The 24029-nt window shown below is 49.9% G+C and overlaps 1 protein-coding gene across 1 annotated transcript; it reads left to right on the top strand.

The window, feature by feature from the left end:
• Positions 1-706: 706 nt before the first annotated feature.
• PPP1CC (protein phosphatase 1 catalytic subunit gamma) lies at positions 707-22604 on the top strand. Its single transcript, XM_002719749.6, has 8 exons — positions 707-950; positions 12014-12145; positions 13219-13449; positions 17603-17707; positions 19541-19764; positions 19963-20097; positions 21246-21306; positions 22212-22604. Exons 1-8 carry the CDS (start codon positions 896-898, stop codon positions 22280-22282), a joined length of 1014 nt encoding a protein of 337 aa, XP_002719795.2. The 5' UTR covers positions 707-895; the 3' UTR covers positions 22283-22604.
• The last annotated feature ends 1425 nt before the right edge of the window (positions 22605-24029 follow it).

Genomic DNA, 24029 nt, shown 5'->3' with positions numbered 1-24029 from the left:
GATTACATAACTTTCCGAGTTCAAGAGGCGGGGCGGTGGCGTTTCGCTCCGTGAGGATGGCTTTTCTCCCCAAAGGCGAAGTGGCCGAAGCGCGCGCACACGGGGTACGCGCCCCTCTCCGTCCCCACCACCCCACCGCTCACAGCGAGGGCAGCATCCGGGACAAGGGCTCTTGCTTTTTCTTCCTAGTTGCCGAATAAATGTTCTTTCTCGCTCTCCCCACCAAGTCCCCGCGTCTGTGAATCCCAAACAAGTGAACCTACTCTTTATTGTTCTCACTCAGCATCAACAACCCCCCTCCCCGGGACCGACACGAACCCCTGAAACCCCTCCTGGGGATCCCACAAGGCCAGGTCTGCAGACGCCCGGCTCCAGGGAACAGCCCTCCATGCACACAGCTGCACTCGCTCGCCAGCCCCAGCTGCCGCGTGCAACTTCGCAACTCACGCTCGGGCCGGGGTGGGGGGGGGGAGGGCCTATTTCCTCGGCCCGTTTGGCGGAAGGATTCGGCGCGCGAGCGCAGCCACGCTCAACCGTCTCCTCGCGCTCCCCGCGCTCCGCGCGCCAGGCCCCGCCCCTCCCGCGCCCCGGCCCCGCCCCCTCCGCGCGCCCTACGGCCCATAAAGAAGTCCCGGCCGGGCCGCTGCACTCCCCCGCGCGCATCCGTGCGCCGCCCGAGGCTGGCTGAGGACTCGGCGGCCATTTTGTTCTTCTCGTGGTTCCAGTGGGGCGAGAAGGAGGAAGCAGGGAGCGGGGCGGCTGGGGGGGGTTCCCGCCGCGGCTGCTGCCACCGCCGCCACCACCGCCTCTGTGCTCGTGGTGTGGAAAGGAGGTGTGAGTCCCGGGCACGAGCTGGCGGCGGCGCCGCTGCGGGAGGGTCGGCGGTGGGAAGGCGATGGCGGATATAGACAAACTCAACATCGACAGCATCATCCAACGGCTGCTGGAAGGTGAGGGGGCGGCGGGCGGGCGGCCGGCGGGCCCGGGGGCCCGAGCTGAGGGAGTTGGGAGGCCGGTTGGGCTTGCAGCGCCGCGGGAAGGGAGCCCCGAGTTAAGCCGCGGCTGCAGCGGGCGGGAAGCCATCCCGGGGTCCCGAACTCGGCGCTGTCCTCGCAGCCTCCGTGCCGGGCTCGTTCATTGCACGACGCTGCGACCTTTCTCCTGGCCGTGAGCTGTGGAAACTCGGGCCGGTCGTGGAGCAGAGGAGGTTGGGGGTGGGGAGGGGGCTCCGTCCCACCTCGCGGGCCGCCCGGGCGGGACTTCCCGCCCCGAAATGCAGCCCCTGGCCCTCGTCCGCTCGCAGAGCGATGTGACGGGGCCCCGCTTCCACCGGCTTGGGGGACTCGTCCTCTCTGATTGCTGTCGCCGCGCTGCCGTCTGGAGGGGCTGCGAGAACCCGTCGCCCCCGGCCCCCCGAGCCCCTGGAAGTGCCGGCCTCGGGGAGGTCACGGGGTCGCCCGCCGAGCGCCGGGCGTGCCTCGCCTGCTCGCCGGGGTGGTAACGGCCGGCGCTCCCGGGCGCAGGCATCCCCGAGCCCTGACGGCGGGCTTCGCCGGGTTCTGGCGAGGCGGAGGCCCCTGCTTGGCGGCGTCGCCGCAGCGGGAAGTCGCCGGACCAAGGTCGCGTAGCTGTCGCCGGGAGCCCGGCCGGCGGCTCCGGAGGCGGGTCGGGCGGAGTTGGGCTCAGGTTTTCTGGAGCGGCGCTCAGCCTTTAGGAGGATTAAGTCGGCCCCGGTTATTCGGGCGCCTGGCGATGCGAATTTGGCCGGCTTTGCCTTCATGCGGGCCTCCTAAAGTACCTCTGTAATGAGCGGTCTGGGGGAGGGGCGGAGAGCCTGAACACAGCGCTGGTGTCAGCATTTGCGGGTCTTCTGAAGTCCGTCATTAAAACGAAACTCCTGAAACCATCTCGTCCCGCTTCTGTAATCTGTACTCCCCGCTCCGCCTTTTTAAGAGGAAAACCCTTTACGGCCCTGAAGGACCCGTCCAGTGCGCCTCGAGCCAGCGGCCTTTGGAGGGGAAGCCGTGTCGGGGTTCAGCCTCGGCCTCGAGCGGAGCCTCGCTCTCACCCTGGTTAATTCGTTTCTTTCCTTGAAAGAGGCAGCGCTCGGTCGTTAACTGGTTTAAACAGTTTACAGTGAGAAAGTGTCAGCAGCATTTTTGTCCTGGACGTGTAACTTCTCACCTCTGTGGGGTGTGTGAGAGACTGGAGTGGGCAGCAGTTGGAATCTTCGTGCATCGGAAGCTGGGGGCTGAAGGGCCGCGGCCGCTGCCTGTGGCCGGCAGTGTGTGGCTTGTTGCAGTCTGGGCTTGGGTGGCTGGGCTCGTGTGGAAGGAGAGCTCAGTCGTCTCTCACTGGCTCCCCCTCTGCATGCTGTGTTGCAAGGAAAATCACTTCTTAACATACTTTTTGTTGAAATCAATCTTTTTTAAAGATTTATTTATTATTTGAAAGAGTTACACACAGAGAGGAGAGGCAGAGAGAGAGGTCTTCCACCCGATGGTTCACTCCCCAATTGGCTGCAATGACTGGAGCTGTGCCGATCTGGAGCCAGGAGCTTCCTCCGGGTCTCCCACGCAGTGCAGGGGCCCAAGGACTTGGGGCATCTTCTACTGCTTTCCCAGGCCATATCAGAGCTGGATTGAAAGTGGAGCAGCTGGGTCTCGAACCAGCGTCCATATGGGATGCCGGCACTTCAGGCCAGGGCATTAACCCACTGCGCCACAGTGCCGGCCCCAAGCAGTGCATTTTTTATGCTTCAGGAGACTGTGTGTGTGTGCTTAAAATTCCTTTTCTCAGTGTTTGTTGACAAACTATTGAAGGTGAATCTATTGAGGACGCGTATTCGTGTAAGTTAGAGGATGTCGTAATGTGTTTTGTGCTTTTTGTAGTGCCCCAAAAAACTTTTTCCCTAAGAATTTTAAGTAGGTCTGAAAATGGAGGGGCTGTGGCCTTGGTGGGCTTCTCGAGGTGTGCAGAACTGACTTAGCGGCTTCGGGCTGTACCAGCAGAGCAGCGGCTCAGGGGCGGTACCGCGAAGGCTTCAGCAGAGCACCGTCAAAGTGGTTGTTCGGTGGTCTAACAGCTGTTGAGTTATTTAAATAACTGCAGATAAAACGTAGGGAATTAAAAGAAAAGAAACTAGGGGCCTGCGCTGTGGCACAGTGGCTAAAGCCGCCATCTGCATCACTGGCATCCAGTGTGGGTGCCGGTTCCAGTCCAGCTCTCTGTTACAGGCTGGGAGAGCAGCAGAAGATGGCCCAAGAGCCAGGTCTCCCTGCGCCCACGTGGGAGACCTGGGTGAAGCTCCTGGCTTCGGTCTGACCCAGCCTTGGTCGATAGCGAATGACACATCTCTCTCCTCTCTTCTCTTTCTCTCTCTCTGTAACTCTGAGTTTCAAATAAGTTAAAAAAAGAAACTAGATTACGTCTGATGCTCTAAAATGAGGTTTGGGGCAAAGTTGACCTGTCCAAGGATGCGTGATGGCTAGTGGTTTTCTTACGTAGCAAAGAGTTGTAGCTTGTTTCACACCCAGGTTGTCAAAACACCTTTTCTCTGGAAAAGGCCATTGTCCAACTGTAAAACCAAGCCACACTTTGCCTGAGTTTCATGATTTAAAACAGATCTTTTGATACACAACAAAATGTTGGTGGAAGAATGGAATTTAAAAGTTCAAGGTCAGCACAAAAAGACTTGGAGATCTGTGCATAGAAGAGTCTTCAAAAAATGCATTATTGAAAGCTTATGTAGGGATTTCAGACTGTTCTGCATCAAAATAATCATTTCTGATTCCATTTTTCCACAAACCCTTTGAAGTTCCCCTGTACTTAAGGGTGCCTCTGAAGGGTGAATTAATACATGTGTGCCTCTGCTGGTCGCGATGTGAAACTCGAAAAGGCAGTGTGCCCTCACCCTAAGGTAATAGAAGGAGCATAAATGGTTAAGGGGTGGGGGGAGGGGTTCTTAAAAATGAACAGAGAACACACAAGCGCTGTTTCCTAATGAGCAGCTACAGGTATCTTTCGCACAGCAGACAGTTTTAATGGTGACGGTCAAGAGGAGGGCTGTGTTCCAGTTCCTTGCCTGCGGCTTATGTCCACAGCCTGGCCTGCAGGAGAGCACCCTCAATGGGCTGGAGGTCTCTGCTCTCCTTGCCCGCTGTGCCCGTCTGCTTATCAGTGGCAGGAGGCAGCAGTGAAATCTAGCTGGATCATTTGTGTCCTTCTATTAGACTTTGTACGGGGGGGGGGGCTGGCACACAGGCACAGACTGCCCCTCCCACCCCCGAGAACTGGATGCCAGAGGCAGCTGGGCCTGCTCGACCTTAGTGCCCAATAGTAGCCAGGGCGGAAGTTGGTGAAGCAGTTTTATCTTTTTTTTTTTTTTTTTTTTTTTTTTTTTTTTTTTTTATTACCCATTTGAAAGGCAGAGTTACAGAAAGGCAGTGGCAGAGAGAGAGGCCTTCCATCTGCTGGTTCACTCCTCAGATGGCTGCAACACCCTGAGCTGTGCCAGTCTGAAGCCAGGAGCTTCTTCCAGGTCTCCCACATGGGTGCAGGGACACAAGGACTTGAGCCATCTTCCACTGCTTTCTAGGCCATACCACAGAGCTGGATTGGAAGTGGAGCAACCAGGACTTGAACCCTGCCTGCACTGCAGGCAATGGCTTCCCCCGCTATGCCACAGCACCGGCCCCCAAAATATATTTTTAGATGAGAAAGTCTAGAGTTTTCAATGACTTGGCTTTGCCCTGGGTGTAAAAAGGTCAGAATACTTCCTAGGAGCAGGAGACCCTGTTTTGCAGCTGCATCCTGACTACAGGCATTGCTGCGACCACACCAGCAGTGCAGGCCAGGCTGGGCACCGCGTCTCCTGCTGTCTCCTGCTGTCTCCTGCTGTCTCCTGCTGGGCACTCCAGAGAAGCAGAGCGGTCCTGTCACCTGTCACCCTTTTTTGGTAGTTTGCATCTTTAAAGAAAATGACATTAACTGTGGAGAAGTTTAGTGCTGCAAATAGTTACTGGGGTTTTGTTTGTTTGTTTAGGGTTTGGTCTGAAGTCTTACTCTCCTAAACATGTCAAGTATCATGAGATGATGATTGAAATGAATGTGATGCGGGATTATTTTTACGATTACCACCTTCTTTAATAGGATTATCTTCAAGCAGCAAACTCTCTTGATTTATTTTTATGCTGATTGTGCCTTTCTTAGGTTCTAAAGCTTCATTCTAATTCAGCTTGCACTATTTTTATGTCTATTACACCTTCAATATGACCTTGAAACAATTAAGGGGCTTTTCTGCGGCATGGAGAATACTTCTGTATTCCTTATAAAGAGCTCCAGGGTACTCTTAAATTTGCTAACCACGTTTGCATCTCTGCTGGTAGCGAAGCTGTCGGAGAAGTCAGCACCACTTCTGAGAGACAGCTGATATTGCAAATAAACACCAGTGCTTTTTTTTAAAGAGTTAAGCGAGAGAGAAGCCAGCACCCATATGGGATGCCAGTGCCGCGGGCTGGGGCTTTAACCCACTGCACCACAGTGCCCGCCCCAGTAATGTTCTTTTTTTTTTTTTTAAAGACAGAGTTAGAGAGGTCTTCCATCTGCTGGTTCACTCCCCAGATGGCCACAATGGCTGGAGCTGGGCCAGTCTGAAGCCAGGAGCTTCTTCCGGGTCTCCCATGCGGGTGCAGGGGCCCAAGGACTTGGGCCATCTTCTACTGCTTTCCCAGGCCATAGCAGAGAGCTGGATCGGAAGAGGGGCAGCCGGGACTAGAACCAGTGCCTATATGGGATGCTGACACTTCAGGCCAGGGCTTAAACCCGCTGTGTCACAGCACCGGCCCCCCAGTAATGTTCTTTTATGACTTCATGTTTTCACTTTTTTTTTTTTTTTTTTTTTTTTTTTTTTTTTTTAAGGTCAGTTTGTTTATTTGAAGGGCAGTGTTCAAGAGAGACAGAGAGCTCTTACATCCACTGGTTTACTCCCTCAATAGCCAAGGCTGAGCCAGGCTGAAGCCAGGAGCTTTTTCCAGGTCTTCCATGTGGGTGATGGGGGCCCCAGCACTTAGGCCATCTGCTGCTGCTTTCTCACGGGCACGTTAGCAGGGAGTGGATTGAAAGTGGACCTGCCCAAACTTGAACCCAAACCAGGGCTCATGGGATGTGGGCATCAGTCAGCCCACCTCAGCGCAGTGTGGGCTCCTCAGTTTTTGATAAAACAGTGTGGCAGTTTTTAGGACACGCTTGTATTGGATGTGGCAGATAGAGATCAGGTACACTCTTCTGCGGTGGGCCTCTGCTGTTAACAGCCAGCATGCTTCTGTCTGAATCTCCCTTCCTAGCCAGGTGAAAACTAACTGCAAGTTCATGTGTGAGTCCCAAGTTGATGTGATGTGTTGCTTGCTAACTCTTAGATCACATGTTGCCTTGTGGTTTATTTCCACGCCACATACATTTCTGAGAAACACTCTAGCTAGAGAATGGAGTGCTCCAGCTAGAGAATGGAATATTTTGAATTCTATTGGTGTTCAGTTGTTGAAATAATTTTATAATTGGGGGCCAACACCGTGGTTCACTAGGTTAATCCTCCACCTGCGGCGCCAGCATCTCATGGGTGCTGGGTTCTAGTCCCGGTTGCTCCTCTTCTAGTCCAGCTCTCTGCTGTGGCCCGCGAAGGCAGTGGAGGATGGCCCAGGTGCTGAGCTCCTGCACCCACACAGGAGACCAGGAGGAAGCACCTGGCTCCTGGCTTCGGATCGGCGCAGTTCCGGCCGTAGCGGCCATTTGGGGGGTGAGCCAACGGAAGGAAGACCTTTCTCTCTCTCTCTTTCTCTCTCACTGTCTAACTCTATCAAATAATTTTTTTTTTAAAGAAATAATCTTATAATTGCTGTTTGAATGCTGCTTGGGAAGGTATCATGAGGTGACAACCCTGATGTCCCACCTAGGGACATTTTTATGTTGACAGTTTGTCCTGTGTGCACAGAGCACAGGAGAGCTTGAACCTGAAGTGTGTGTTGTGCGGGGTCAGTCTCACTGTAGTTTTCTTGGTGCCTAGTAGGGGTAAAGTAGTGACACTGTACCTTTGGTTTTTTAATGGTATGGAGACATTATGCCTAATGTGAGTTTTGAGTTCTGGTCATGGCATTTAAGAGCAGTCATCTAGTTTGTCTTAATTTGCTGTCTGTCTCACACCAGCTCTGGCACACAGTTGGTGCCAAGCAGTTGTTCTGTTGAGTGTGTGAAGTATGGTAAGTCTTAGTTGTCTTAACAAACAGGTCCATAATTTAACTCATCACTTAATGTTGCCCATTTGTGAAGATGCATTGTGATTATATGAGGATCTCCCAGAAGTTTGTGCAAGAGTATAGAGAAAGCTGCCGCCTGCAGTCCCAGCTGCTCCACTTCCCATCCAGCTCTCTGCTATGGCCTAGGAAAGGAGCAGAAGATGTCCCAAGTCCTTGGGCCCCTGCACCAGCATGGGAGACCCGGAAGAAGCTCCTGGCTTCAAATCAGCACAGCTCCACCCGATGCAGCCATCTGGGGAGTGAACCAACGGATGCAAAAACTCTCTGTCCCTCCCTCTGTAACTCTTTCAAATAAATAAAACAAATCTTTTCATTTATTTATTTATTTGAAAGTCAAAGTTACACAGAGAGAAGAGAGGCAAAGAGAGAGAGGGGTCTTCCAATCCATTGGTTCACTCCCCAGTTGGCCACAACGGCCAGAGCTGCACTGATCCGAAGCCAGGAACCAGGAGCTTCTTCCAGGTCTCCCCGACGGGTGCAGGGCCCAAGCACTTGGGCCATCTTCTACTGCTTTCCCAGGCCATAGCAGAGAGCTGGTTGGAGGTGGAGCAGCCAGATCTCAAACCAGCGCCCATGTGGGATGCCTGCTCTTCAGGCCAGGGCATTAACCCGCTGAGCCTCAGCGCTGGCCCCCAAAAATAAAATAAATAAATAAATAAATAGGGGGAAAACTGCCTGGATTTCTAAAATTTTTGCACCATAACTAAACTTTTTGATTTTTACAGACTTTTTGAAGTCTCTATGTATTGGGGTTTGGTGGTTCGTATCTTTTGGTTTGAAAGTTTAGAACAAATTCTTAATTGAGGTGTAGTAGATAGAAGCATCCCTAGACCTGCCTACAAGCTCTGTGACCTTGGCCCAAGCCCGGGATATCCAGCCTGCGTAGTGGGAGGTGACAATGCTCTGGCTTCGTTGGATTCTCATGAGGATCAAATGGCATTGGAAGCTCCTTAGCACAGTGCCCTGAAGCACGTGGTGTTATTTGATGGGCATTGAAAATAGAATGGATTTTTATGCTGTTAGTTGATCCGGCGACTTTTAAGAGATACTTAAGGCCAGCACCGTGGCTTGGTAGGCTAATCCTCCGCCTGCGGCGCTGGCACACTGGGTTCTAGTCCCGGTCAGGGCACCGGATTCTGTCCCGGTTGCCCCTCTTCCAGGCCAGCTCTCTGCTGTGGCCCGGGAGTGCAGTGGAGGATGGCCCAGGTGCTTGGGCCCTGCACCCCATGGGAGACCAGGAGAAGCACCTGGCTCCTGCCTTCGGATCAGCGCCATGCGCTGGCCGCGGCGGCCATTGGAGGGTGAACCAACGGCAAAAGAAGACCTTTCTCTCTGTCTCTCACTGTCCACTCTGCCTGTCAAAAAATTAAAAAAAAAGAAAGAATTACTTAATGTTCACATGGCCTGACAACGCATCTTGATGTCTTATAACTGTTAGATGATTGTGTTCTACTTGAAATTAAGAGTAATTCTAAATTTTCAGTTAGAAAATACTGCAGTGGAGTCTGCTAGGGAAACTGGACTGTTTGCTTTGTGAGTTTATCGCACAGCAGTAGATGTTTGGTTAGGCATGCGTGCAGTCTGGCCAGTGTTTAATTCTGTGACTGCGGTGGACAGTCCTGGAAGATTGTGCCACTTCACTGTGCAGCCAGTGGATGCTGCCGAGCAACCTGGGGTCTGAACTCTGCAGGGGTCCAGAGGAGCAGACAGAAGCAGAGTGGCGCTGCTGGCTCTAAGTCCTGTGAAGTCGAGAGTAGCTGGCTGTCGGGAGAGAAGGACAAGAGGGACAAGGGCTGCGACGGGGGGCGATGGTTGCCGAGGCTTTTCCAGAGTGAAGGATGGATAGCTGCTTGCCAACTGTGGAACGCGGTTTGGGCAGAGTTTCTGGTTTTAAAGTTTGTTTTTCCTTGAGCTAATTGTAGGGAATTTAAGTAGCTCTGAGACCATGTTTGTTGGTTTTAATGAGCACCATTCTTCAATTACAAATAAATCTATTTGTTTCGGGTGGGGATGCATCTAGTGTTCACAGTAAGAATTTTCTGTTAGTAATACTGCTTTTTACTGTCTCTGAATGACCCCACTCAGCACAAACACAAAAACAGAATAAGACTTAAATGACCACAAACTGTATCTAAAGATTGCAGTAGGATGTCTCCAAAGCCAAGGAAATGTATGTTAGCAGCATTGATTTACACTGACCGCCGTGATGAGAAAGCAGGCCTGTTGTTCGGAGAGGAGTAAGCACTTAGTGCAGACAGTCTGCAGACTCGGGCGGCACTCATTCACAGGTGTAAGGCTGTGCTACACAAAGTTGGGGTTGAAACCAGAAGCTTCTGAGAGTTCCCTCCTAGCCCAAAATAAAGTCTGGTGCTGGGCAGGTGGCCACGTCCCAGGCTGGCCTGAAGTCGGTGGTGACGGGGTTTTCTGCGAGTGAAGCAGGAGTCCCATCGTTTTTCCATTGGGAGGTTTTTTTAAGTTCTCTACTGCTGTGTTTCTAGAGACAGAAAGTTACTGTGGTTCTTCTGGAAAAAACTTGGTCAGTTGCTGTTTATTGCATAGACATCTGCCTCCCTCAAAGGTTACCACGACCGTGCTTTCCCTGTTACTGCTTTTGGTTTCGCACATTTTGTCAGAGACTGCCAGTCTTTTTAGTTCACGTTGGTATCTTGAGGCCCAAGCAGTGCAGTGATTTGCGAGAAGCTGAGGACCAGTCTCAAGCTTTCCGGCTCCTGGCTGGTCAGTCCAGCCACGTCGCCTGTCATTGTCCCTTCATTTTGTGATTTAAGAGTTTATCCCTTCTCTGATCATCATTATTTTTTCATCAAAGAATAAATGCCTCTGTACACTGCCATCCCTGCTCAGGACTGGTTTCCTCGGAGCAGTGGACGCTTCACACCCGCGTTTATCACACTCGACACAGCCCTCTGCGCTAGGGAAGGCCCTTGAGTGATGTTTTCTTTAAGGTGCTTACAGAACAAAGGTGCATAAAAGTGGACTAGACTACTGCTCTTACTCAGCTACCGCACCAAGTGGCTTTATAATTCAAATACAAACGAAAGTCCAAACCAGCAAAATTTAAATCAGCGTTGATTGAATCTGACGGATTGTACTTCCCTAAAGCTGAATCACTTGGTTGAGTTTAATAGTAGAAAGATGCAGCATTCATTTCCAAACTTAGTCCTGGTTTTGCTTCGATTTAATTGAGAGAATGTCTGCAAAGCAAGAATAAAAAGTTGGTTCAAGCATGCTGAAAACAGCCAGCCCTGTACTTGCCTGACACTGCTAGCAAGCCGTTTTGCTGGATTTCCCCTTTCTGGAAGGGGCCTCTTTGTAGCTGTAAAATTAGGGTACATGGAGCATTTCGGTGCTATTTAATGAGTGTTTAATGACTGCTTTTAGAACTGCAGCTGAAAGAAAATTTCTTCATTTCCTCTCCTATCCACCTATTGGTCATGAATGTTGCAAGGCCTTCCACTTGGATAGGAAGGGGAATGCTGAGTGCTTTTGTTCAAGTTAGTGGAGAACTTTGTTAGAACACTACGCTCACATCCTTTGCCCTATATGGTCAAGGTTTATTTATTTATTTACTTATTTTAAGATGTATTTATTTGAAAGGCAGAGTTACTGAGATGCAGAGAGAGAGAGGTCTTCCATCTGCTGGTTCGCTCCCCAAATGGCCACAACGGCCAGAGCTGAGCTGATCCGAAGCCAGGAGCTTCTTCTCGGTCTCCCATGTGGGTACAGGGGCCTATGGACTTGGGCCATCTTCTGCTTTCCCAGGCCATAGCCGAGGGCTGGATCGGAAGTGGAGCAGCTGGGACTTGAGCCAGTGAAAGGCAAGGATGTAAGCACAAATGATGCCCAGAAATTTCACAGTAAAATGTGGGCAGTGAGCCTGTGCCTTTTTTAAGTGAACTGAAAAGTGAACTTAGACTTTGTGGATAAATCAGACTCTTGAACAGCATCACCGTCTGAAGAACACTGATGGATAGAAGATTCTGAGCATTTGTGACGTCACATTCTAAACCAGATTCTTCCTCAGGCAGGTGATGTGGCAACATTGCTTGGGACGCCTGCATCCTGGAACAGAGCTCATTCAAGTCTTGGCTGCTCCACTTTTGGTCCAGCTCCCTGCTAAATGCATCCTGGGAAGTAGAAGATAATGGCCCAGTACTTGGGTCGTTGATTTCTGCCTGACCCAGCTTTGGCTATTTCAGGCATTTGGAGGCGTGAACCAGAAGATGGAAGATCTTTGGTTGTTCCGCTCTCAAAATCTGCTGTACAAATACTAATTCATTTGTAGAGCTGGAGACAAAAAGAGTTGTCCCGTGGGCTGGCTGTAACTGAACAGGGCCAGGTGTGTGGCTTGCACACAGAACTGATGCCTGGAGACGTCTGATTTCAGCCTGGAGGAGAGGAGGGCCTGCCAGTCTGCCTCCTGCAGAGCCAAGGTGACCCCTTGTGGGTCCTGTGAGGAAGCCTGAGTTGGTATAGGAGTTGTAACTAAATAATGTCTGAAACCCATTTAGGATTTTAAGATACTGGTTAGACATTAAAACCAGATTCTTTATAAGTGTCCTGAAAATAAAGCTAGTTAAAAGTGTTTTTTGGTCCCCTTTATTTAAAAGTTATGTCTTTCTGGATTTTTTGTGTTAAATTGTATTTGACTTCATTAGACTAATCACAGTTTTTCTCCCCTGCAGTGAGAGGGTCCAAGCCTGGTAAGAATGTTCAGCTACAGGAGAATGAAATCAGAGGACTGTGCTTAAAGTCTCGAGAGATCTTTCTCAGTCAGCCTATCCTACTAGAACTTGAAGCACCACTCAAAATATGTGGTAAGTTTTGGTACACGGAGTTATCTTGGGTATGTGAATGATTGAGTCAAGGTTACGTTGATGACTGTATTAGGGAGAGAATCCTTCTCTGAAAGAGAGAAATGGAGAGAGATCTTTCCATCCTCTGATCCACTCCCCAAATGGCTGCAACAGCCTGCTGGTCCGAAGCCAGGCGCTTCCTCCAGGTCTCCCACGTGGGTGCAGGGACCCAAGCACTTGGGCCATCTTGTGCTGCTTTTCCCAGGCCACACAGCAGGGAGCTGGGTCAGAAGTGGAGCAGCTGCATCTGCACCTGGAGCCCGTTTGGATGCTGGCATCGCAAGTGTTATCTTAGCCTGCTGGGCCGCAGTGCCCGCCCCGGGGCTGGGGATTTTGAAACAGGATTCACTGCAGAAGGCAGAGCCTCGGGGCGGAGGGCTGAGACGGTGTGAACGACAGGAATGTGTGGGATCCTACTGAAGCCTAAAGCAACACTGGGTGTACTTGCTGGTGCTGGTTTGTGCTTCTGCTGTTGTGCATAATGGAAGCAGATGACCGTGCTGCACCTGTTTCATGAGAACCACAGCATGTTCGCGTGGCGTGTTTGATGACACGACATTTGCGTGTGTTTATGTAGTAAAATGTTCTTGGGGAGAAATGAAGCCAGAGGCATTATTGGATGGAGTGTGTGTGCATTTGTCCCGTTGGGCCCACGCCTGCTAGCAGTGTGCAGATCTGCTGGCACGGTACCTGGAGTTGTGCTGCCACAGATGGGACGCTGAGCAGCCCCCTGAAGGGAGCCCTGTTACCTGGCAGGAAGGCATGCCTGTCCACAGTACTCCTTTTCCCAAAACAAATTCTTAATTGGCTGAATTTTGTGTGAGATTCTGGACACACAGTCAAAATTTTCATTAAGCTCAATTGAACTAAATATAGTAGAAAATTGCAAATTACTTTGTGTTGGCTGTCAAACTCTCATTAATGGAGGTCAGTGCCATTGTGTGAGCTGAATGTTTACAGAATGCCTTTCCCAAGTGTCCCTGGTGGATTGAGCTGGAAGTGTGCTAACACTGTAACAAAATCCTTGCTTCCAGGTGACATCCATGGACAATACTATGATCTGCTGCGACTCTTTGAGTACGGTGGCTTCCCGCCAGAGAGCAACTACCTGTTCCTGGGGGACTACGTGGACAGGGGAAAGCAGTCGCTGGAGACGATCTGCCTCTTACTGGCCTACAAGATCAAATACCCCGAGAATTTTTTTCTTCTCAGAGGGAACCATGAATGTGCCAGCATCAATAGGATTTACGGATTTTATGATGAATGTGAGTACTTTCTGTATCAAAGGAAGAGTTGTTTATAAGATCCTTTGTCATAATCTGAACTGAAGTTTTATGAGCTTCCTTTTACCTTAGTTTTTTCTTTTCTTGGGGCGGGAGAAGAATGCTGCCACACTAATACAGCAGTGTCCTGGATTCTTCACTGCTGTGGTGGTCGGGTTCGGATGCGGTGATCACACTAGCAAGTTCTTTGAGATCATTTTTTTGGGTGCGGTATTCGCAGAAACCTGCTTGCTAGTACAGTTCTGAGAACCCGTCCAAATAGTTTTAACAGAGTCATTGATGTTTGGTTCCCTAGATACCACAGTACAGTTCCGTGGTGTGTAGAGATTGGTAGAGCTGTGGGGCTAGCCCTGTGGCCCCAGTTAATAGTGGTCTGCTTTCTGTCTCACTTTGTCTGTTCTGGAGCACATTACATGCAAGTGTAATGATTAGGTTTTGTTTTGTTTTTTAAAGGATTTATTTATTTATTTGAAAAGCAGAGTTAGAGAAGAGGAGACAGACATCTGCATCTGCTGGGTCACTCTCCAAATGACCACAACAGCCAGGGCTGGGCTAGGCTAGAGCCAGGAGCCAGGATCTTTGAGCTTCTTCCCGGTCTCCCATGTGGCTGCTTTCCGGGGCACTTTAGCAGGGAACTGGATTGGAAGTGGAGCAACCAGGACTGGTACTGGTGCCCAAATGAATGGTATGCTGGCTTTGCAGGTGGTAGCTTAACCTGACAAGCCACAGTGCCAGCCGCAATAATTAGTTGTTTTTTTTGTTTGTTTGTTTGTTTGTTTTTTGACAGGCAGAGTGGACAGTGAGAGAGAGAGACAGAGAGAAAGGTCTTCCTTTTGCTGTTGGTTCACCCTCCAATGGCTGCCACGGCCGGCGTGCTGCGGCCGGCGCACCACGCCGATCCGATGGCAGGAGCCAGGAGCCAGGTGCTTTTCCTGGTCTCCCATGGGGTGCAGGTCCCAAGCACCTGGGCCATCCTCCACTGTACTCCCTGGCCACAGCAGAGAGCTGGCCTGGAAGAGGGGCAACCGGGACAGAATCCGGCTCCCCAACCGGGACTAGAACCCGGTGTGCCGGCGCCGCTAGGTGGAGGATTAGCCTAGTGAGCTGCGGCGCCGGCCTCAATAATTAGTTTTTGAAATGTATGTTGTCTTTTGGAGACTGACAGTGGGAGGGTCCCAGCCGAGGATGTCGGATTTTAGTCAGTCCCAGTGCAGGTTCAAGTTCCCCCACCCACCCCTTCAAACTTTTCAATAAAGTACTTTGATCTCAAAGAAAGAAAGAGAGAGAGAGAGAGAGAGAAAGAAAGAGAAATGTACATAGTGGTTTTTCTCCTTTTGACTCATTGGTACTGAGGGAAAATGGCAGTTACTTTCTTAAAATGTGCTGAATGGAGAAAGCAAAATTGTAAAAAGATTTATTTATTTGTTTGAAAGTCAGAGTTACACAGAGAAGGAGAGGCAGAGAGAGAGAAGAGAGGTCTTCCATCTGCTGGTTCACTCCCCAAATGGCCACAACAGCCAGAGTTGGGAAGCCAGGACCCTGGCGCTTCCTTCAGGTCTCCCACATCAGGGCAGGGGCACAAGGTCTTGGGCCACCTTCTGCTGCTCTCCCAGGCCATAGCAGAGAGCTGGATCGGAAGTAGAGCAACTTGGGACTCTAACCAGCACCCATGTGCTGCATGGTACATGGCGCAGCTTTACCTGCTACGCCACAGTGCCAGACCCAGAAACCAGATGTTTAAAAATATACTGTATTTCTGGATTCAATTAGCTGTTTCTTCATTTCACTCAAATACTTTATTATTATCTTTATGTAACTAATAAATATTCTCCTTTCCCTGATGATATTTTTAAAGTATTTCCATCTTTTTTAAAGGCAGAAAGACATGAGATTTTTTTTTAAGATGTATTTATTTTATTATTTGAAAGGCAGAGTTATGCAGAGGCAGAGAGAGAGAAAGAGGTCTTCCATCCACTGGTTCAATCCCCAAATGGCGGAAATGGCCAGTTCTGGGCTCATCTGAAGCCAGGAGCCTCTTCCGGGTCTCCCGTGCAGTTCAGGGGCCCAGGGACTGGGCCATCTTCTGCTTTCCCAGGCCACAGCAGAGAGCTGGATTGGAAGTGGAGCAGCCAGGACTTAATGGCACCCGTATGGGATGCCGGCACGGCAGGCGGCGGCTGTACGTGTTACGCCACAGCGCCAGCTCCAGATGAGATCTTGTATTTGGTTCACTCCTGAAATGCCTGCAACAGCCATGGCACGCCAGACTGAAGGCAGAAGCCGAGAGTTCAGTGTGGCTCTCCCAGTGGGTGACAGGGAACCAAGTTCTTCAGCTATCACCTGCTGCTCCCAAGGCACTTTACAGAAAGTTGGACCAGAAATCACGTGGGGGCCTTGAGCTGGCACTCTGATGGGGAAGGGGGCATCCCAGGAAGTACCACAATGCCCACCCCAGAGATAGAGTCTTACAAGCTTTAAAAATAGTAAGCTTGGTAGAGGGGTTTTAGTTACTCTGGTTGTTTTAAGTAACCGTAACATGTCAAAAAATTGTTGAATCCTTGCCTCCACCCTCCTTCTGTGCTTATCATTTATGCGACGGGAGAGTTTGGGTTGGGATTGGAGGGACAGTTAAGAACTAGCAGGTACACAGTACTGGCTCATACATCTAATGAGGGTCAGGGAGGCTTGTGACTGTGGCCCTCCCCTGCAGCTACCGCAGTGATCTGCCCCCGTCTCAGGGTTTGTGTTTTTTGTTGTTGTTGTTGTTTTGTTTTGTTTTTTTAAGGTTTAATTATTTGAAAGAGTTACACAGAGGAGAGGCAGAGAGAAAGGTCTTCGATCTGCTGGTTCACTCCCCGGTTGGCCACAACAGCCGGAGTTGTGCCAGTCCAAAGTCAGGAGCTTCTTTTGAGTCTCCCACACGGATGCAGGGGCCCCAAAGGACTTGGGCCATCTCTGCTGCTTTCCCAGGCCATAGCAGAGAGCTGGATTGGAAGTAAAGCAGCCGGGACTCGAACCGGCGTCCATATGGAATGCTGACACTGCAGGGGCAGCTTTGCCCACTACACCACAGCGCTGCCCCCCCCCCATCTCAGTTGTAATGTGTTGAACCAGCTCGTTTGTTAGGAGTGTACCTGGGAAGGGTCTCGTTCGTAGGCTTAGCACTCCTGCCACCCCTTCCTAGAAGTGATGCTTGCCCGGCCTCTGGCCTTGAGGTCCACCAAAGAAGACAGGGTGGGGTAGAGGGAGCACTCAGGAAGAGAAATCGTGTGGGTTCTGGATTTATTTGAGGGCAGCTGAGTTTAAGAAAGATCCTGGATATTGAGGTTTCTTCGTCAAAGAGGTGCTAGTAAGGCCATTACTGTCCTTGGGTGGTGAGGTGAGATGAAAGGCAAGGAATGTTTTAACACTGTTTTGGATATTTGTTAGTTTTGATTTGAGGTTGTTGAAAAAAAGTTACCAAGTTACCCTTTTACATGGCTGTTGGGTCAACATGTACTTTGATTTGTTGTTGTTGTTGGAAGTTCGAATGCAGATGTCTTTGTGTTGATACCCATATATACTGATGTGTTGATATTGACTGCATTAGTTTCTGACCCTATTTAATGCCTTAGCCTTGAAAAAGATCTTTGTTGGTTACTATCAGGGTTTTTGTTGTTGTTGTTTTTGAAAGGCAGAGAGGGACTAAGGCAGAAAGGAAAATATCTCCCCTTCCACTATTTCACTCCTCAAATGGCTACACATAGCCGGGGCTGGGTCAGGCCAGAGCCAGGAGTTCCATCTGGATCTCCCACGTGGGTGCAGGGGCTCCCTGCTTTCCCAGGCGCATTGGCAGGAAGCAGGATCAGAAGTGGAGCAGCTGGGACTCCTGACTGGCGCTCTGCAATGGGATGCTGACGTAAGAGGCAGCAAAGGACTCGGAAGAAAACTGACTCCGTGGCATGGCTGAAGTAGCAGGACGGAAGCCGTCTTCAAGGAAGAGGTTCCGTTAGCAACAGCCAACGGCGTCTTACACTAGACTGACTGAAGGCCTGCCCCAGGTTATTTGATAAAAACAGCTTCGCTTACGTAAAAGGTAGTGAGAACAGAATGGTCCCAGAGCAGTCATCTTTTCATCCTTTACAAATTTTTGCAGGTAAAAGAAGATACAACATTAAACTATGGAAAACTTTCACAGACTGTTTTAACTGTTTACCGATAGCAGCCATCGTGGATGAGAAAATCTTCTGCTGTCATGGAGGTATGGGGGCTTGTTCTTGCACACAGGCTTGCTGCCCTCGAGGGCGTGGGCGCTGTGCTGTTTGCACCCATGTGACTCTTGGGTTGATGTCCTCTTACCAGTCCTCTCTGACACAACCACGGCCATTTGCATAGAAGTCTGATGTAAGCAGTTGATCTGTTCCCAGGAATTCTCAACTCTGAAGAGTTAGATTTGAAAACAGGACAGAGTATTTTTAAACAGATCTTCTAGAATACTGAAAATAGATGTTCTCTTTATTTACTTTTCATCCTCCCATAACTTGGTATTGATTTGAAGGGTAGAGAAACAGACACCCTCCATTTGCCGGTTCACTCCACAGATGTCCAATGGTCAGGGTTGAGCCAGGCTACTGCCAGGCACTTGGAATTCCCGGTCTCCCCATGGGTGGCTGGAACGTGAGTGCTGCTGCCTCCCGCAGTGCACTGCGGGAAGCTGGGTCTGAAGCAGAGCGCTCTGATAAGGGATGCAGGCGTCCTAGGCCGCAGCTGCCCCTGCTGCGCCACAGTACCTGCTCCAGTAAGCTCTAGTGCTTTGCTCAGTGACTGCTTTGTTTTTGCTTAAGGTAGTTTAAGTAGTAATTACAATTGCCGTGGTCAGAAATTAGGGAGCTGTCAAAGAACCAATGCCGTATGTTAGCAAAGGCATCCTGTGTCCTCCAGCGGTGCAGAGGTTTGGTAGAGTTGGGCGTGAGCTTTAACTCCGAGGGGAGAGGACAGACTGCGTGGGCACCAGCTCACAGATCTGATGGTCCGTGGACAGCAGAGGCTTCTCAGAGCTGCCGCAGACCGAGCTGCTCCTGCTGTGAACTCACGGCCCAGGCTGCTCTTGGAGCCTTAACAGGCATGGAGATTTCTCCCCACCAGCAAGCATGCAGCCAGCGGGCGCCAGCTGGGTGCTGTCCTCTAATTCGGCTCTGCTTTGGTGCTGTCGGCCTGGACTCAGCATCCAGTTTGCAGGAGGAGGGATTAATTTGCTTGAGAGGCTCACAGACCTCAGGAAAACAAGCTCACCTGTTTCTTAGAAAGGATTTCACAAAGAAGACAGGTGAAGAGATGCAGAGGGCGAAGTGCTGGGGAGGGGCCGTAGAGCTCTCGTGCCCCTTCTGGCGCCCCCCTGCAGGAACTGCCACGTCTTCAGCCGCCCAGAAGTCCCCAGACTGTTCTTGGGGGTCTTACGGAAACTCACACGGCTTGGGGGTGGCTGCTAGGAGGCTGAAGAAAGAACTTGGCCTGTCAGATCCGGGGGTGTGGGACGGGGCCCTCTGGGATGAAGAGGGCTGCAGGGCCTGCTGTTGGGCGAGGTTATGCCAGAAAAGGCCTCATGGCCAGAGAAAGGCAGGGGAAGACTAGCAAGGGCAGTCCAGGTCAGGCTTGTGAGAGCGACCACACACATGGTCACTACAGGTGGTCTACAGCAGCATCTCGCACCTGCATTGCTGGGGAGGATGCAGAGCAAGGTTTGAAGGTTGCTGGATTTTGTTGCTAAGGATTTATTTATTTATTCATTTATTTATTTATTTGGAAGAAAGTTACACAGAAGTCTTCCATCTGCTGGTTCACTCCCCATATAGCTGCCACGGCTGAGGCTAGTTGGGGCCAACAGGAGGAGTGTCATCCAGTCTCCCACGTGGGTGGCAGGGGCCCAAGCACTTGGGCCGTCCTCTGTTTTCCCAGGCGCATTAGCAAAAGCTAAATCAGAAGTGGAGCAGCGGGACTTGGAGCAGTGCCCTCCCCTAAAGTCACTGGGTTTTAAAGAGATAGCAGTCTTTTTAAAAGTGCTGCTCTCTTCGATTTTGTTTTTCTCCTGGTACAGGTTTATCACCAGATCTTCAATCTATGGAGCAGATTCGGCGAATTATGCGACCAACTGATGTGCCAGATCAAGGTCTTCTTTGTGATCTTTTGTGGTCTGACCCCGATAAAGATGTCTTAGGCTGGGGTGAAAATGACAGAGGCGTGTCCTTCACATTTGGTGCAGAAGTGGTTGCAAAATTTCTCCATAAGCATGATTTGGATCTTATATGTAGAGCCCACCAGGTATTGGTTTTGAATTTTACATGTACACTTACGAGCATGTGTGTGAGCAGATTCCCCTTGTTGGTTTTGGTGGGTAGGTATTGCTTATTTATACAAAATGTCTCTGGAAAAGACCTGCAGGCTCAGTGGGAAACTGAAGAATGGTTTTACTGTCCTAAAACTTGCACCTACTTACACTGGAAACATTTTCTCTCCAAGGTGGTTGAAGATGGATATGAGTTTTTTGCAAAGAGGCAGTTGGTCACTCTGTTTTCTGCACCCAACTATTGTGGAGAGTTTGACAATGCAGGTGCCATGATGAGTGTGGACGAAACACTAATGTGTTCCTTTCAGGTAGGGCTTGTTTTCAGCATTTGTTTTTTGTTTGTTTGTTTTAGATTTATTTGTTTCTTTGAAAGGCAGAGATCTTCCATCTGCTGGTTCACTCCCCAAATAGCAACAATGGCCAGAGCTGCGCCGATCTGAAGCCAGGAGCCTCTTCCAGGTCTCCTGGCTTCAGGACTCTCCAAGGACTTGGGCCATCTTCCACTGCTTTCCTAGGCCATAGCAGAGAGCTGGATCAGAAGTGGAGCAGCCAGGTCTCGAACTGGCGCCTAAATGGGATGCCGGCCACTACAGGTGGTGGCTTTACCCACTATGCCACAGCACCAGTCCCTTCATTCTTTTTTCTGCCTACTATTCATTTATGCTGAGTGGGCTAAACTTATTTCCCCTTATCAATGTTTGTCTCAGTTTGAGTAATGTGTAGATCCCTTTTAAGGGAAAAATAGAACTTTGTATCTAGTGTTAAATTTAACTCCTCTTGCATTATTTAAATAGATACAACACAAATGTTAGCTCCTTATATTTAACAACTCTTATCGTAAATCTGAAGCCGTCGTGCCATTGTGATAAAGTACACTGCCACGTGCCAGATGTTCTGGATGACTGCTTCTCCAGTCTGAGTTCTGCAAAAGCTTCGTGGATGTGCTGTGACGGGATCTGGCCTTCATTTGACACAGAGGCCCTGTTTGGTGCATAGTCTGGTTTAGTCTTTTTCTCACTTTTTTTTATGATAAACTTTCAGCACCTTCAGGCTGATCCAGTCAGAAACATAAGTACAACCACTGAAATCCTGGAGCAGTCCCTTCAGTGAGTTAAACAGTTCTTTTCCCAGTGATCAGGGGAACCAGCAGTTCCCAGAGGTCGTGCGAGGACACTTTAGGGGGACCTGCCTCCTGTGTCATCAGGCAGAGCCAGAGGCCCAGCCTGGTGCAAACCTCAGAAAACTCACTTCACCCAGAGGCGAAGTAATTTGTTCATATCCTAATTCCATCTCTATCATAGTGTTGATCAGCAAGAGAAGATACTTAGACGCCAGCTTGGTGTGTGAGTAGACTAGTTAGTGGGGCTTTCAGAGTAGTTGGTCAAAAACTTCTGAACAGAAGATTGTGTCTGGCTTGAGTGTCTGCTAAAATGCACTGTCTTTGGAATCTTTTCAGATTTTGAAGCCTGCAGAGAAAAAGAAGCCGAACGCCACGAGACCTGTGACACCTCCACGGGGTATGATCACAAAGCAAGCAAAGAAATAGGTGTCGTTTTGACACCGCCTAGTCGGGACTTGTAACATAGAGTGTGCAGCCTTGGTTTTGACACTGTAATGTGTACGGTCAGCTTGCCCAGCTAGATCTGTCTGTGGGGGCCCCTCCTTCTGTTTTGGATTTCATGAATGGCGTTTGCTGATTATAACAGCAAATGAAAGACTCCATTCCCCAGAAAAAGTGTTTGTTTAGTTTAGTTTTTTAATTCTCTATTCCTTTTGCAAACAACTTGAATGACGGTGTTAAAGCTGCACTCCCCGGACAGTCGGTTCTGTCTGAGGGGGAGTGTACAGTTGATCTTGTTTTTTTAACTCAGCCCATCCCATGAATAATGTAAATGCTCATTTCCGTAGGATATAAAGAGCTCCGGGTGCTCTGGATCTGTACATGTTATTGTCATAAAATGCATTCTGTTGATACAAACCACTGTGAACTTTTTTTTAATTTTGTTTCAAAGGGATTGCTTTTATCTCATTGTCTTGTCCTGTACAAACTTGTTTTTATAGCTATCAACATTAGGAGTAACTTTCACCCTTGCCAGCACCACTGGTATGATGTATATTTAATTAAAGCACACTTCTCCCCACCGTATACTTAAAATGACGATTAAAGCCATTCTTTTAAATGTTTGTGACTCTTTCCTAAAGCCAAAGTTTCTGTTGAAATACGTATTGACACACCCCTAATTACAGGGTGGCTTGGGTGTGTGCATACGCCACCTCCGTGGGGACTCAAACAGGTGTTTCTTTTTTTTATTATTTTGAATAGCGATTAGTAATATAGCGCTGTTTAAGCTATTAATGATGAAAGTTAATAACATTTTGTACAATTTCCATATAGTCTATTCATTAAGTAATCTTTTTACAGTTCCATCAGGCCTGAACCCGTCCATTCAGAAAGCTTCAAATTATAGGAACAATACTGTCCTATACGAGTGACCGATTATGCTTTCTTTGGCCCACATTCTTTATTCTGCGGTGAAATTGAGGCTTATCAGTCAAAACAAGGAGCTAACTTACTGTCACCAGTTTATACAGAACTCACAGTATCTATGACTTTTTTAAACCAAGATCTGTTAAAAAGAAATCTGTGTCAGCAGATGACCGTGTACAATACCATGTGGTGAAAGTGAATTAAGACTTATTAAATGATGAACTTGTTACATCCTCTCAGTGTCTGTTTATCGGCACAGCACACACAGGAGAACTGTCGATGGCGGAGTACGTAGGTTCTCATGAATAAATTGCTCTGGAAACCACACAGCTGCATTTTGGATTTGTCTTCCTTCAAGTCGTTGGTGCCCAGAGACGGGTTCAGCTGTGCGCGCTCATGTTAGCCTGGGTCTAACTCAGCCTCTGTGATGCGTGAGACTGGGGTGGTTCTGTGTCCATGGTGCTCCTGTCTCTGGCTTCACTTGAACGTGGCAGTAAATCCCAGACCTATGTCTTTGCCCCCTTCCCTAGTTTGTGTGGGACACAGGGTCGTGTTTCTTACGAAAGTGTCAGTATTCGTCTTGAGGCATGGGTGAAGCCAAGGAACGTGGGAAAGCACTGTTTCCTGTTACTGTCTGCCCGCCGGCATTGGGCGAGAACCTCCTGGTGAGGAACCGTTGGGGTGGAGGTGACCTCCTGCCTCTGCTACGGGCTCCAGCCCTGAGCCCACCTCGGCTACCCCTCTGTCCGAAAGGGAGGCCGGGCCTCGTGGCCGTCTTGCTGCGCATTGTGTGGCAGGTGCAGGCGTGAGTTACTGTCTGTGATGTTCTCCCGAAGCTCTTTGATTACAGTAGAGAAGGATGCGCAGTTGCTTGGGTCACAGGCAGCTTCCCCTGACTGGTCTGTGTGTGCTGGGACTGTGGAACTGCGGCCGCCCTCATGGGGTTAGACCCTCGCTGGAGAGAGCTGTCCCGCTTACAGTGACTTCAGGTTAAGCTGCCACCACAATGCTGGCATCCCAAGTCAGAGCGCCAGTTTGAGTCTTGTCCGAGCCAGCTCCCTGCTAATGCGCCTCAGAAAGCAGTTGATGATGGCCCAACTGCCTGGGCCCTGCCACCTTCGTGGGGCCCCTGATGGAGTTCCTGGCTCCTGGCTGTGGCCCAGCCCTTCCCAGCTGCTGAAGGCATTTGGGGAGTGACCCAGTGAATAGAAGATGGCGACTCCTCTGCCTTTCAAACATTGAAAATGTAAGATGGGCCCGGCGCTGTGGCACAGCGGGTTAATGCCCTGGCCTGAAGCACCAGCATCCCATATGGGCGCCAGTTCAAGTCCCAGCCGCTCGTCTTCTGATCCAGCTCTCTGCTATGGCCTAGGAAAGCAGTAGAAGATGGCCCAAATCCTTGGGCCCCTGCACCCGCGTGGGAGACCTGGAAAATGCTCCTGGCTTCAGATTGGTACAGCTCCGGCCATTGCGGCCATCTGGGGAGTGAACCAGCAGGTGGAAGACCTCTCTCTCTACCTCGCTCTGTAACTCTTTCAAATAAATTTTAAAAATTTAAAAAGTATCATGCTTAAATAAAGTTACTAATAAATCTGTAATGTAGTCTGGGTGCATCCACTGAGATCCTGGGTAAGGCCTCCTGCCGGCAGGCCGCACAGTGCTCCCCTGGAAGTCCATAAGGAAAAGACACATCCCATTTACCTTGAGCGACTGGCGTGAGTCTGCAGTGATGGTTTGGATGCAAAAGCAGTT

Source organism: Oryctolagus cuniculus, chromosome 21, assembly GCF_051225735.1.
Source record: "Oryctolagus cuniculus isolate XC-2025 breed Fujian yellow rabbit chromosome 21, ASM5122573v1, whole genome shotgun sequence".
NCBI classification, from domain to species: domain Eukaryota; kingdom Metazoa; phylum Chordata; class Mammalia; order Lagomorpha; family Leporidae; genus Oryctolagus; species Oryctolagus cuniculus.
This window is presented reverse-complemented; position numbering and strand designations above follow the sequence as displayed.